The 14,486-nt window shown below is 46.8% G+C and overlaps 1 protein-coding gene across 7 annotated transcripts in view; it reads left to right on the top strand.

Moving 5' to 3' along the window:
* Window positions 1-14,486, top strand: part of ABLIM1 (actin binding LIM protein 1) — a 312,371-nt gene that overhangs the window by 45,438 nt on the left and 252,447 nt on the right. For 6 of the 7 annotated variants that reach the window (XM_048857014.2, XM_048857012.2, XM_048857017.2 and 3 more), the window contains exon 2: window positions 6,984-7,245. The exons of the other annotated variant lie outside the window; for it this stretch is intronic. In XM_048857014.2, the coding sequence (XP_048712971.2) occupies window positions 7,053-7,245 (193 nt within the window). In that variant the 5' untranslated portion in view covers window positions 6,984-7,052. The remainder of the gene's footprint in view (window positions 1-6,983; window positions 7,246-14,486) is intronic. 7 annotated transcript variants of the gene reach the window in all.

Raw genomic sequence — 14,486 nt, forward strand, 5'->3', positions numbered from 1 at the left:
CTATTCCAGAGTGCTGCAAAGTTTTCACTGCCTGGGATTCATGGGAAGCACCATGAGCAGCCCCACTCCTCTATAATACTGTACTGCAAAAGACATCTGGATTGTGACTCCACCAAACAGCCAACAGTAATGTAGATAAGCTTTTATCTTGAGTAAAGACAATGGCTGCTCTAACAGTGTGCTTGGGAGCAATGGGTGTTAGCTGTTCTTATGGTGGCAGGAGGAAGACAGAGGTGATGTAGGATGATAGTGAGTCTAGAAATGGCAGCTGTGAGTCCCAGGGACTGCTTGGTGCCAGCTGACAGAGGGCACAGGGGTGTGTGTGTGGGCGGGGGGGGGGGGCAGGGTCAGAGGGATCCCTTGGATCTGATCTCAGCATAATACTTTATTAGAGGGTGTCATGTAAGGTCTCTACTGAAAGGTTGTGTCATACTGATAATATAATCATTTGTGACAATATGTAAAGTTATCCATATATACTGAAAAATATGCTTTTAAGGCCTGTGAGTTGGGACTGGTCACCAGACAGTGATAAACAAGCTTCTTTGAGTCAGGCCATTCTTATCTGCATGTCTGGCTATATGTAAATTGAGTATTGTATACTTCACAATGAAGGCCTACTTACAGTCTGAGCAAAGAGCTAAGCTAGTGATTGCAAAGTCTCCAGGGGAGATTCTCTACAGGAAAAAACAAGCAACAGGGGATGCCCTCTTTACAAATGAAGACAATGGATGGTTGGAACTCTATCTCAGGGGACAGAGGTACACCCTGGTATCCTTCACCTAGAGAACAACCTGCCAGCTAGCTTGTCTTATCAATAGAGGATCACAGCCAGTCTGGCTATTGAACGCTGGGAGGAAACTTTGGGTAAGCTATCCTTTGAGACAGGAAAATGTCTTGTTAGTGAAGATCAGACTCTAGAAAGTATGTTATGATTTTATTTTCTATGTAGCAATTTGTGTCTATTCTTCTACTTGCTTTTTCTGGAGTCTGTGTTCTTTGTGAAACACACTTTTCATAGTGAAAACAAGTAACCCATCTAAGTACTGTGAGTTGAGCGGTGATCCTGAGCTGTACTGTTTCTTTGGGAATAGCAGATCTGTGAGTGTCTGGTGGGAGGGATAGCTCAGTGGTTTGACTATTGGCCTGCTAAACCCAGGGTTGTGAGTTCAATCCTTGAGGGAGCCATTTACGGATCTGGGGCAAAAATTGGGGATTGGTCCTGATTTGAGCAGGGGGTTCGACTAGGTGACCTCCTGAGGTCCCTTCCAACCGTGATATTCTCTGATTCATAGAATTCTATGAACAGGGACTGGACACTCTAGGGGGATAGAAGCATAGTTTTTTTTGTTTTGTTTTGTTTTTTTTTAAGGTCAGAAGGGACCATTATGATTGTCTAGTCTGACCTCCTGCACAACGCAGGCCACAGAATCTCACCCACCCACTCCTGTAACAAACCCCTAACCTATGTCTGAGCTATTGAAGTCCTCAAATCGTGGTTTAAAGACTTCAAGGTGCAGAGAATCCTCCAGCAAGTGACCCATGCCCCACGCTGCACAGGAAGGCGAAAAACCCCCATGGCCTCTGCCAATCTGCCCTGGAGGAAAATTCCTTCCCGACCCCACATATGGCGATCAGCTAAACCCTGAACATGTGGGCAAGACTCACTGTCAGATACCCAGGAAAGAATTCTCAGTAGTAACTCAGATCCCATCACAGGCCATTGGGCATATTTACTGCTAATAGTCAAAGATCAAGTGATTGGGGGTTGGAGTTTGCCTATTGCTTACTTGTAGAGGGACAGCGGAGCCAGTGCAGGCTGAGAGGGGAGTACTTGTGTAGCCTGAGGCTTGTGAAGTCAGAGAGCTGACCCCTGGCACGCACAGATAAGGCTTCCTCACGCTAAGGGCAGGTGGTAGCATAGTGCAAACCAGGGTGCTCCCAGGAAGCATCACAGCAGCCTACATCTGTTTGCTTCTTCTCTGTTGAGCCTGTTGCCTCCCTGAGCCCCACATACTCTGGGAGCTCTAAGAGTTTTCTGAGATTGTGCGTAGACTTGATAGCCCTGTGGGTACCTGTATTGTACATGAATGGGACAGGGAAGGTGTTGTGTCCAAGGAACCCAGTAAATGCAGACTCTGCAAACCAACAATGTGTTGTCTTTGGAGGATCACCAAGGAGCTCTGCCCCACACCTACAAGGTGAGTGTTATGGTGATGACTGCCTAGGAATTGGGAGCACGAATACAACAGTCTTATACAAGAGGTTTGCCATGTTACACAAGGCTTTATACTGAAGGCTCATGGAGTAAAAAGAGGAAGACCAAGCAGGAATATTTCCTTATTTCTTCCCACCCTCGATGTTATAGTTAGTGTTTCTGTGTTTGGAGAACTCTGAGCAAACAAAACTCCCTGCTGGAGACTCCTCACTTCTGCAGCTGGTAATTGCTGTCATGAGATAGACATTGTGATGTCACAGTAGGGCTACAGAGAGCCCACCATTGTCGGGTGCACTACAGTGCTGCTTCCCAAATGCCCAAGTGTCTTCTACAGAAACATTGCCCTGGGGCTGCAGCAGAAACCGGAGAGTCTCTGACTTAGTCTGGGTAAACTCTGCTTCCCTCCTACTCCTAGCACTCTTAATTACCTCTGTGCTTCTGCACATTTAATTACCTCTGTGCTTCTCCACCCTCACTGATGGCTTCTGGTGTGTGGCATGTTTGCATGCAGCTGGGCAAGCAGGTCTTGCAAAGCCCTTTTTGGAAGGGATGCCAGAATTATTCCCTGGATCAGCTGTTTGGTGAGACAAGCACAAGGGCCCCCAAGGAACAAACGTATCCCCTCCCTGATGAGCGCTGACTCCTCTGACCTCACACCTCAAAGGCTGACTCTGTTTCCAGATCATACCGGTTGGATCCAGTGTGTAATTTTTTACTGTTCTTATTAGTGACAGCCTGGATTGTTTTTAAAGAGCTGCCTAAGCCTTAAAGAAATCTCTGTACATTCAGAAATCTTGTGGAAAAGAAGGAAGGGATAGGCGGGTCGGAACCGCACGGGGCTGTTCACAATATTCCTCCTCTGCATTCCAACTGGGAAATCACTCTTGTTTGGTGCCTCTGTTCTTTTGCCACCTAGAAAGGTGGCAAACAATGCGGGATTTCAACTATCCTCATATTGACTGAGTATATGTTACCTCTGGATAGGATGCAGAGATAAAATTTCTAGACACCATTAAAACTGCTTCTTAGTGCAGTTAGTCCTGGAACCCACAAGGGGAGAGGCAATTCTTGATTTAGTCCTAAGTGGCACACACGATCTGGTCCAAGAGGTGACTATATAGCTGAACCGTTCGGTAATAGCGACCATAATGTAATTAAATTTAACATCCTTATGTGGGGGGTATCATAAATATAAAGGGAAGGGTAACCACCTTTCTGTATACAGTGCTATAAAATCCCTCCTGGGCAGAGGCAAAACCCTTTCACCTGTAAAGGGTTAAGAAGCTAAGGTAACCTCACTGGCACCTGACCCAAAATGACCAACTAGGGGACAAGATACTTTCAAATCTGGGGCGGGAGGGAAACAAAGGGTTTGTCTGTCTGTGTGATGCTTTTGCCAGGAACAGATCAGGAATGCAGCCTTCCAACTCCTGTTAAGTTAGTAAGTAATCTAGCTAGAAACGCATTAGATTTCCTTTTGTTTAATGGCTGGTAAAATAAGCTGTGCTGGAGGGAATGTATATTCCTGTTTTTGTGTCTTTTTGTAACTTAAGCTTTTGCCTAGAGGGATTCTCTATGTTTTGAATCCGATTACCCTGTAAGGTATTTACCATCCTGATTTTACAGAGGTGATTCTTTTACCTTTTCTTTAATTAAAATTCTTCTTTTAAGAACCTGATTGATTTTTCATTGTTCTTAAGATCCAAGGGTTTGGGTCTGTGTTCACCTGTACAAATTGGTGAGGATTCTTATCAAGACTTCCCCAGGAAACGGGGTTTAGGGCTTGGGGGGGATATTTTGGGGGAAGATGTCTCCAAGTGGGCTCTTTCCCTGGTCTTTGGTTAAAACGCTTGGTGTTTGGCAGCATACCATTCAAGGACAAGGCAAAGTTTGTACCTTGGGGAAGTCCTTAACCTAAGCTGGGTAAGCATAAGCTTAGGGGGGTCTTTCATGCAGGTCCCCACATCTGTACCCTAGAGTTCAGAGTGGGGAAGGAACCTTGACAGGGGGAAATGCTAAAGGAACCCACCATAGTGGCATTTAACTTCAAAAAGGGGAACTACACAAAAATGATGAAGCTAGTTAAATAGAAATGAAAAGGAACAGTGTCAAGGGTGAAATGCCTGCAAACTGCATGGAGATTATTTAAAAACACCTTAATGAAGGTTCACCTAAATTATAATAATAAAAAAGTAGTAGGAGGACCCCCCCCCAAAAATGCCACCGTGGCTAAACAGTGGAGTAAAAGAAGTGGTCAGAGATAAAAAGGCATCCTTTAAAAATCAGAAGTCAAATCCTAGTGAGGAAAATAGAAAGGAGCATAAACTCTGGCAAGTCAAGTGTAAAAGTATAATAAGGCAAGCCAAGAAAGAACTTGAAGAGCAACTAGCTAAGGATACAAACTAACAGCAAAATATATTATAAGTGTGTCAGAAGCAGGAAACCTGCCAGCCAGTAGGGCCATTAGGTGATTGAGGTGCAAAGGAGCACTCAAAGAAGGCAAGGCCATTGCAGAGAAGTTAAATGAATTCTTTGCATTGGGCTTCACTGCAGAGGATATGGGGGAAATTCCCACACCCGAGCCATTCCTTTTAGGTGACAGATCTAAGAAACTGTCTCAGATTGAGTTGTCAGTTTGGAAAAAACTGATAAACAGTAATGCATCACCAGGACCAGATGGTATCACCCAAGGGTTCTGGAGAAACTCAAATATGAAATAGCTAAACTACTAACTGTGGAATGTAACCTATTGCTTAAATCAGCTGCTGTTCCAGATGACTGGAGGATAGCTAATGTAATACCTATTTTTAAAAAGAGGCTCCAAAAGTGATCCTGGCAATTGCAGGCTGGTAAGCCTAACTTCAGTATTAGGTAAATTGCTGGAAACTGTAGTAAAGAACAAAATTATCAGTCACATAGATAAACCCAATATGCTGGGGAAGTGCCAACATGGCTTCTGTAAAGGGAAATCATGCCTCCCCAATGTATTAGAATTCCATAGGAGAGCCAACAAGCATCCTTTGACTAAGTCTCTCACCGAAGACTGGGACTGATCAGCTTAGAAAAGAGACGACTGAAGGGGAATATGAGAGGTCTATAAAATCATGAATTGTGTGGAGAAAGTGAATAAGGAAATGTTACTTACTCCTTCACGTAACACAAAAACTAGGGGTCACCTGACGAAAGTAACAGGCAGCAGATTTAAAACAAACATAAAGAAGTACTATTTCACACAACACACAGACGACCTGTAGATGTCATTGCCAGGGGATGTTGTGAAGGCAAAAGTATAACTGGGTTCAAAAAAGATAAGTTCACGGAGGATAGTTCCATCAATGACTATTAGCCTAGATGGTCAGGGATGCAACCTTATGCTCTAGGTCAGTGGTTCTCAACCAGGGGTCTGGGGCCTCCTGGGGGGGCGGTCGGGGCATCTGGCACTGGTCACTGACAGAGACAGGATACTGGGCTATATGGACCATTGGTCTGACCCAGTATGGCCATTCAGGGCCCCATTGTGCTAGGCACTGTTCCCGGCCCATGGGAGCTGTGGGGGGTGGTGCCTGCAGGTGAGGGCAGCGCACGGAGCCCTCTGCTCCCCCCTTCCCTTGGGGCTGCAGGGACGTGGTGCTGGCCGCTTCTGGAAGCGGCGTGAGGCCAGGGAGCCTGCCTTAGCCCTGCGCTGTGGGGCTGGAAATCCCGGATTGAAAGCCCTGACAGGCTGGATCCGGCCCGCAGGGCGTAATTTGCCCTCCTCTGTCTTAAAAGATGTGTCTAGAAGTTGTTGTGTCTACTGGCACTGAAGGGACACGTTTTATGGTGTGTCAGCTTTCAGTGCAGAGTGACTCAATCTAGATGAGCCATAACTTTTCACCTAGATTGGTATGGAATGATCTCTACCAATATTTGAAAAAGGGCCTCCCATAAAGATGCCCCCACCCCCGTGATAAATCCCTATCGGCTTGATTCTGCTCTTGTGGTGGTTTTACACAGATATAAATCCACTGACGTGAGTGGAGTTGCTCCTCATTTACACTCGTGTAAGGGAGATCTGAATCAGTCCATAGGTTCCATTATCCAACCTCTCCCAAAGTCATCCAGTCCCTAAGGCCTGGTACCTACACTTCAAACTTAGGTCAACATAAGCAGTGTTAAGTCAATCTAATAATGTATGTGTCTATGCTACCGAGTCCCTTCCGCCAACCTAAGTGGCCTTTAAAGTCGACTTCTGTACTCCACCCCCCGCGAGAGGCATAGTGCTTGATTTGACATCCACAGGTCGACATGGGGATAGTGTAGACACTGTGTTGTGTAATTCGAATGAATTGGCCTCCAGGAGGTGTCCCACAGTGCTCCGTTGTGACCACTCTGGAGAACACTTTCAACTCCACTGCACGTCAGCCAGGTACACAGGAAACAGCAACTCCTCTGTTAAAGCCCCGGGAACTTTTGAATTTTCATTTTCTGTTTGATCAGCGTGGAGAGGTCGCCAGCACAGCTGATCATGGAGACTCAAGGCTGCAAACGCACTCCAACATGGCGTGCACAGGAGGTGGTGGATCTTATTGCTGTGTAGGGAGAAGACTCTGTGCAGGCAGAGCTCCGATCTAAAGGAAACACTGACATCTATGCCAAAATCGTGTGGGGCATGGGGGAGAAGGGCTACACCAGAGACACGCAGCAGTGCCGTGTTAAAATAAAGGAGCTTCAGCAAGCGTGCCAGAAGACAAGGGAGATGAACAGTTGTTCTGGTTCTGCCCCATAGACATGCCGCTTTTATGAGGTGCTGGATGTGATTCTCGGCGGTGACCCCACCACTGCCCCAAAACGCTCCATGGATACCTCTCGGGAGCCCCGTGTGATCTTGAGCAACAACAAGGAGGACATTGTTGAGGAGGAGGAGAATGTAAGGCAGGCAAGCGGAGGATCCATTCTCCCTGACAGCCAAGAACTGTTTTTAACCCTGGAGCGCATCCCTTCACAGGACCGGTTGGTGGCGGAGTGTGATGCCGGGGAAGGCACCTCTGGTGAGTACCCATTTCCAATCAAACTGTAGGGGTTACATGCTATTATATTTTTTGTTTAATTTGAACAAAAAAGTAGGTGTAGTGAGAACCGGTGGCCACTCCAGCTACGCAAAGGGTGCTCTCTGAAAAAGACTGTTTATGTGTCCGGGGATAGCCCGGGAATCCTCCATGGAGATCTCTAGGAAGCTTTCATGGAGGTACTCTGCAATCCTTTGCAGAAAGTTCTGGGAAGGGCTGCTTTATTTCATCCACCACGGTAGGACACTTTCCCGCGCCACTCCAGTATTAACTCTGCTGGCATCATTGCTGCACTCGGCATTGCAGCATAAGGACTGGGTCTGTACCCAGATGCTTGCAGCATCTGCTCCCTTGCTGCCTCAGTCACCCTTAGGAGAGTGATATCACATAGGGTCACCTGGGGAAATGGGAGAAGTTTTCAATGCTAGCCCTTAAACCACAAACAATTCAACAAGTCATCCGCCCCCCGCTTTTGGTGAAATCTGGGGGTCACACAACCATACTTTCCCAAATATGCCATGGTTGTAGTTGGAAGGGATCACCGTGTAGTGTAAGCAGCAAAGAGAAGAAAAAAAAAGTGGGGGTGGCTTCCTGTTTGTCTTCCCCCCCCCACCCCCCAAACCCAGTGCTGCCTCTGTGAAAAAACAAACTATCTGTGGGGCTTTTACACTCGTGCCTGTCCTCAAGCACCATCCAGGTTGCTTCGAGATAGGGGGCTTTTCTCAATTTCCAACCTGTGATCCCAAGGATGTCTTCACAAAAGCAGCAGCACAAGACCTTTTGCCCATGCCCCGTGGCCTTCCTCACCATGGCTGGAGCAGCAAACACTCTTGCAATAGCCAGTGGCTGTGATTACGTTGTGACTTGCAGTGAAGTGTATTGAGGGGTGTTTTTGTTTAAAAAAAAAATAACCTTGGTACCCATGTGCTTTGCATTCTTTGCTGCTGAAAACTTGTCCGACGCATCCTCCACACCGGGACAGAGACTTTCCCAGATTAGAAGGCGGAAGAAGAAGACTTGGGAGGACATATTCCATGAGTTAATGCATGCCTCCGAGAGTGACAAGATGGAGCTCAGAGCATGGAGGATTACACTGTCCGAGAACCTGCACATGGACAGGAGAGCAGGCAGGGAATAAGAGCATGCCATGCAGGAAGAGATGCTGCGGATTATGAAGGAGCAACCAGACATGTTGAGGCATCTGGTTGAGGTTCAAGAAAGGCAGCTGGATGCTAGACTTCCTCTGCAGCCTATGCTGAACCTGCTGCCGTCATCGCCCAGTTCTACAACCTTCTCCCCAAAATGTCTTATGGGGCGGGTGGGAGGGGAGGAGGGGGAGTGAGTTTGGTATCCTTTGCACTCAGCACCAGGGGAGGGTACAAAGACCAGAAGGCGCCCATTCCCATACCTTTGATGGTTATTGCAGTGCAACTGTAAGCCAGCTTTCCTTGTTTCTCCCCCTCCATAGTGTTATTAGCCCTCTTGCCCCAGGTGTGTGTGTATGTGTGAGATAAAACTTCATGGACTGAGGAGAAAAGGCTCTTTATTCATTCAACACATGGTGGTTGTTGGGGGGTGGAGGTCACAGGGGAGAAAATGCAACGGAGGGGACAGTTTTGTAAGGAACACCACAGATAAGTGTCACATTACTCTGGCTCATTGCTGAAACTGGTTTTCAAAGCCTCACGGAGATATAGAGCTCTGCAATATGTTCTTATTGCCCTGGTGTCGGGCTGCTCAAAATTGGCAGCCAGGCAATCTGCCTCAACCCCCCCCGCCCCACCCCGGTGGAAACTTTTCTCCTTTTGGTTCACAGATATTATGGAGCAGGCAGCAATAACAATGGGGATATTGCTTTCACTGAGGGCTAACCTAGTAAGCAGATAATGCCAGTGACCTTTTAAATGTCCAAAGTGACATTCCACCACCATTCTGCACTTGCTCATGCCTATGTATGGTTGGACTGGTCCTTACTGCTGTCCAGGCTGCCGGTGTATGGCTTCATGAGCCATGGAAGCAAGGGGTAGACTGGGTCTCCCAGCATCACAATTGGCATTTCAACATCACCAATGGTTATTTTGCAGTCTGGAAAGAAAGTCCCTGCCTGCAGCTTTCTGAACAGACTTGTATTCCTAAAGATGCACGCATCCCACGTTGATGTCGGTGAAATGGCCCCTGTGATCCACCAGCGCTTGCAACACCATTGAGAAGTACCCCTTTCCGGTTATGTACTCTTTAGCAAGGTGGTCTGGTGTCAAGATAGGGATATGTATTCTGTCTATCGCCCCACCGCAGTTAAGGAACCCTGTCGCGGAAAAGCCATCCACTGTGGCCTGGACATTACCCAGAGTCACTACCCTCTTCATGGCCCTGCAAACTTGATCACAACAGATCCCACAGTAGCTTTACCCACTCCAAATTGATGCCCCACTGACCAGTAGCAGTCTGGGATTGTAAGCTTCCACAGAGCTATCACCACTCGCTTCTCCACTGTCCGAGCAGCTCTCATTTTAGTATTGCTGCGCTTTGGGGTTGGGGAAAGCTCTTTGCACAGTTCCTGGAAAGTGGCCTCATGCATTCGAAAGTTCTGCAGCCACTGCTCGTCATCCCCTAGCTGCATAACGATGCAGTCCCACCAGTCAGTGCTTGTTTCCTGAGCCCACTGTGTTGAGGTGATGCGTGATTGTCTCCAGCAACTGCGAATTGCTCCGCTCTACGTCTTCCAGCAGGGCTGCTTGCGTGGCATCACGTTATGCTGCTCAGCGGCTCCTGTATCGGCTGTGTAAATACTGTAGAATAAGGCGTGAGGTGTTTGTACTGCTCACAACGATGGTGTACAGCTGAGCAGGGTCCATGCTTATCGTGCTATCGCGTCTGTGCAGATAACCCAGGCTTATGAAAAAGGCGCAAAAAAGGCTTGGTTTGTTTGTCGTTGATTTCAGGGAGGGAGGTAAGTGCATCATGGGAGGCGAACGCCATGTTCCCATAACCACCTGTGCCAATGTTTTGGTCCCATGAGGCATTGGAAGCCCAACCCAAAATTCCACTCGGCTACATGCACTATGGTAGAGCTGCCCACAGTGCAGTGCTCCGTGTGTCGATGCAAGCCCTCCTAGTGAGGATGCACTCTGCTGACACAATGAGTGTAGTGTGGACAGGCAAGATCGACTTGCTTAAAGCGGAGGCTCAATGTCAACTTACATAAAGTTGGCAACTTTGTAGTGTAGACATGGCTTAAGATTAGAGTTTTAAAGAACAGTGAATGTTTTTCTGAGCAGGACAGCTTGTTCAACTAGTTGAGAACAAATTGGATTGTAAGGTCTTTGAAGTGGGGACTGCCTTTTCCTCTTCATTTGTACATCTGGGACAGTGGGGACCCTAATTCTGACTGGGGCTTCTAGAAACTGCTAGAATGTAAATAAGTTAATAACAGAAGTGGGACAAAAGTTTGAACTTGATGTGCTGGTTAACTGGAGCCAGTGCAGGAATTGAAAGGAGGGTGGCATGGTCAGATCATTAGGATGTGAACTGGGGTAGTTGGATGAGTGATCCTGGTGCCTCTTGGGCCATGGTTTGCATGGACTGGAGGGAGGACAGAAAGGAAGAGATTTCAGTGATAAGGAAAATCAGAACTCATGGTTTCTGGCACAAATTAATCTCTCATAAATTGGGGGTCTAGGAGTGGGCACGGGACTAAGGAGGCTCTAAATTGGTGGGTAACACTTGGGATGAAGATATTTCTGGATTCTTGGGAATGGAATGATCCGATCACTGTAAATGGAATGAATGTTGTAAATTTAGTCTGAAGGGATCATTAGGAGAATGTTCCTGGCACTGAGAAGCTGCGAGAACAATCTGAAGTTAACCTTTAAGTATATGATGAATTTAAACCTAGGAATAAATCAGGTTTAAGCTGGAATTAATTCCGAGTTGAAAAAAGTGGTGGCTCTCCAGCTAAGGTAGCTGGAAACTCATATTCCTAGAATCTGTGATCTGTATAAAGCTGTTTGTAGGGAATAAACAAATACTCAGGCAGACTGGAAAGGAGGATTTAAATTTCCAGCGTAGGTGCTTGTACTGTAGGTGGTCTCCTGCCTTCCAGACCTCTGAGAGCAAACTCGATTTGGAGGTTGCATCTCCATATTGGGCTGTACTCTTGAGCAACACAGCTGACCTTGAGTTAGTTGGCTGGTTGCCCTTCCTGGCATTTACTGACTGCACATTAACTGCCCCATTTGTCAGGTCGTAAAACTATCTCCATTGTTTGTCGTGGAATAAATACGGAACGCACAATAAAAATTAGTAGAATCAGTGTGTGGGTGTCTTCATCCTTTGTGTATAAATGGCTTGCTACACATGAAGTCAAGTGCCAGCCAAAACTCATTGGGTGAGTATTGATTTCTGCTCCCAAAACTGCACTACAAATTTTGCTCAGTGGTGGCAAAAGGCCAGTGTTCAGAATTGTTCTCTGATCTGTTTGGGTTAGATGAGTCACCAAAAATGTTTGTTCCTTGTGTAGAGAACACAGACTGCGTCCTGACTATTGCCAGTGCTTTGCAGGAGACAAAGTGCATTGATTGGGGTGGTGAGGGGGAGAGACGTGCTGAGATGCCACGATGATGGGTTTAGGATTGAAGAAAAACCAGAGAGAAATGAAAGTCATTGGTAGCAGTTTGGGGAAGAAGGAATCCAGTGACAGTCATAGCAACCTGAGCTTTGATTGTTTCAATTTAGGACACACGTAAACCTCTTGGATTACTGAAATAATGTGTCCACCCGTACAGAATTCTGCATTCGGTGGCACAGACATGCTGAGAGGTATCGGATCCTCATCCTCCAACTCATTCTGTCTGTAGAGTAGGATTGCAGCAAAGGCCACACTTCTCTAAGAGTGAGATTCCTCCACCCTCCCTTATGCTATAAGGCAGGGGTTCTCAACCATTTCCTTTCTGAGGCCCCCCAAACGTGCTATAAAAACTCCACGGCCCACCTGTGCCACAATAACTGGTTTTCTGCATATAAAAGCCGGGGCCCGGGTTAAGGGGTAGCAGGAAGGGCAATTGCCCAGGACCCCAGGCCACAGGGGGGCACTATGAAGCTAAGTTGCTCAGGGTCCCGGGTTTCAGCTCCATGCAGTGGAACTTTAGCTTTCTGCCCTGGGCCGCAACAAGTCTAGCACTAGTCCTGCTTGGCGGACCCCCTGAAACCTGCTCACGGCCCCGGGCCCCTGGGTGAGAACCACTGCTGTAAGGCTCACTGAGTAGTTCTCATTGAAGTCAGTGGAGCTACTCATACAGCAAAGTGCTAAATGTCAGACAAGGTGGTATGACAGAATCTGGCATGAGAGGAGCAGTTAGGTTCATTCCAGTAGGGGTCATATTCTCCACTCTGTCAGTTGTTCCGCTCCCCAAGCGTTCATTGCTCTTGTCTCTGAAGGCTCCTGCTGTGAGACAGCAGCTTCCATTTACTTTTTCCATCAGACCCTGGCATTCTCATCTGATGGCCAAATCTGGCTGGGAAATCAGTGATACTAGACCTGTGGCGCTCTAAACCATGTGCTCCTGAGGGACACATGTAGTATCCTGACCAGTGCTCCTCTCCCTCCACCTGCAAATTTGGCAGAAATCGGGAAGCACTTAATCACAGGTGAGCATCTATTCTCCCCGATTTATACTAGGTCGTGCGTCAGCACTGAGCCATTGGAACAGCCATGTGAGAGCCACTGGATGCCGCTTCCATTTTGCCTCCTCCCCAGTGCAGGTAAAAAAGAAAGGAGAGCTGATTCTGCAAGACCTGTCTCCAAGCAGCCAGTTTTAATATAAACACACATGAATGTGGATCAAGGAGGGAGTAAACCATAAGGTCGTCATTCCTCTCTCTCTTCCGGTGGGGAAGAGTCTTTAATTCTGGTACTGTACATTTCTGATTATTAAAATCAACTGTCTACATCACTTATGTGTCAGAGAGACTAAGTATGGACATCTCTGAGGCCTGCAAGGCCTTCATATTCAACTGCCCTGTTTAGTTGAAAGAAAGCATATAATTTTGTCAGGTTCCTCAGCAGTTAATGCCCTGAGCCTTTCAGTGAGGCAGCATCTGAGGCAGCTGTTGAAGCCACAATAGTACACAAACATCATGCATTTTTATAGGTCTCTGTGCTACTTTACTTTATCTAATCACTGCAATACGAATTTTTCATCGTCCGGGATTGCATCCTGTACATGATGCTTTTAGTAATACAATTTTAATGAAATAACTTTCAATAGAATCTAGCTGGAGGCCAGGATAAATAAGATGGCCTCACGGCGCAGAAATAACTATATGGCATTATAAGAATCTTTCTAGATTAACCTCATCAAGAGCACTCTTGCTGTGCTTCTGGCACACAAGCACTAAGCTTTCTTAACAGTTTCAGGCTTGCCCCTTCCAGCAGATTGCAGAGCCATTGAGGTCTTCTAGTGCCCTTCCAGTTTGTCTAACTAGCAATGTTTGCTGTGAGATTGTAAGCGCAAGGGAGATAGAAATATTGTAAGAATAATCATTTTGTCCCTCCCCCCCATTTTTCACTGTTTATGACAGCCCCGTCAGATATGTCTGCACTTAAAAATCTGCCATGTTTGGTCCTAGTCACTGGGTTGGGACTCAGGAGATCTGAGTTCTAATTCCTGGCTCTGTCGTTCATCTGGTGGGTGACCTGGGGCAAGTCACTTTGCCTTTCAGTGTCTGCTTTCCCTGCCATCTTTTGTCTGTTTTGTCTAGTTAGATGTAAACTCTTTGGGGTGGGGACTGTCTCTTCCTGGGTTTGTACAGCCCCAAGCACAGTGAGGCCTTGACCTCAAAATACCAGTAAAAATGTCTGTGCCTCTTGTCTCTCTTTCTCCTCATCCAATGCCACAAACAGTTACTCTGTGTGGAGAGGGTCAGTCAAGCTCCACGCTCATTGTAACAAATTCCTAATAATGCCAGGGATCAGCCATTGTTTTCTATAAATGGTGCCAAATGCTGTGACATTGTCTGCCCATGTAGGACAGCTGTAGGCAACCGTGACTGGGGGGAGGGGAACAGTCATATTTGACATGTCAGTGTCAGACAAGGCAGATTAAGCACGGACCCAGGTTTAAATAAAAGCTAGAATGGAACATTTCTTTGCTTGTTATTTTTGCCCTTTCCTGTACTGCAGACAGAGATTTTACCCTTCCTTACCGTACCCTCACTTCTTATAA

The sequence above is a fragment of the Caretta caretta genome, chromosome 7 (assembly GCF_965140235.1).
Source record: "Caretta caretta isolate rCarCar2 chromosome 7, rCarCar1.hap1, whole genome shotgun sequence".
Classification (NCBI taxonomy): Eukaryota; Metazoa; Chordata; order Testudines; family Cheloniidae; genus Caretta; species Caretta caretta.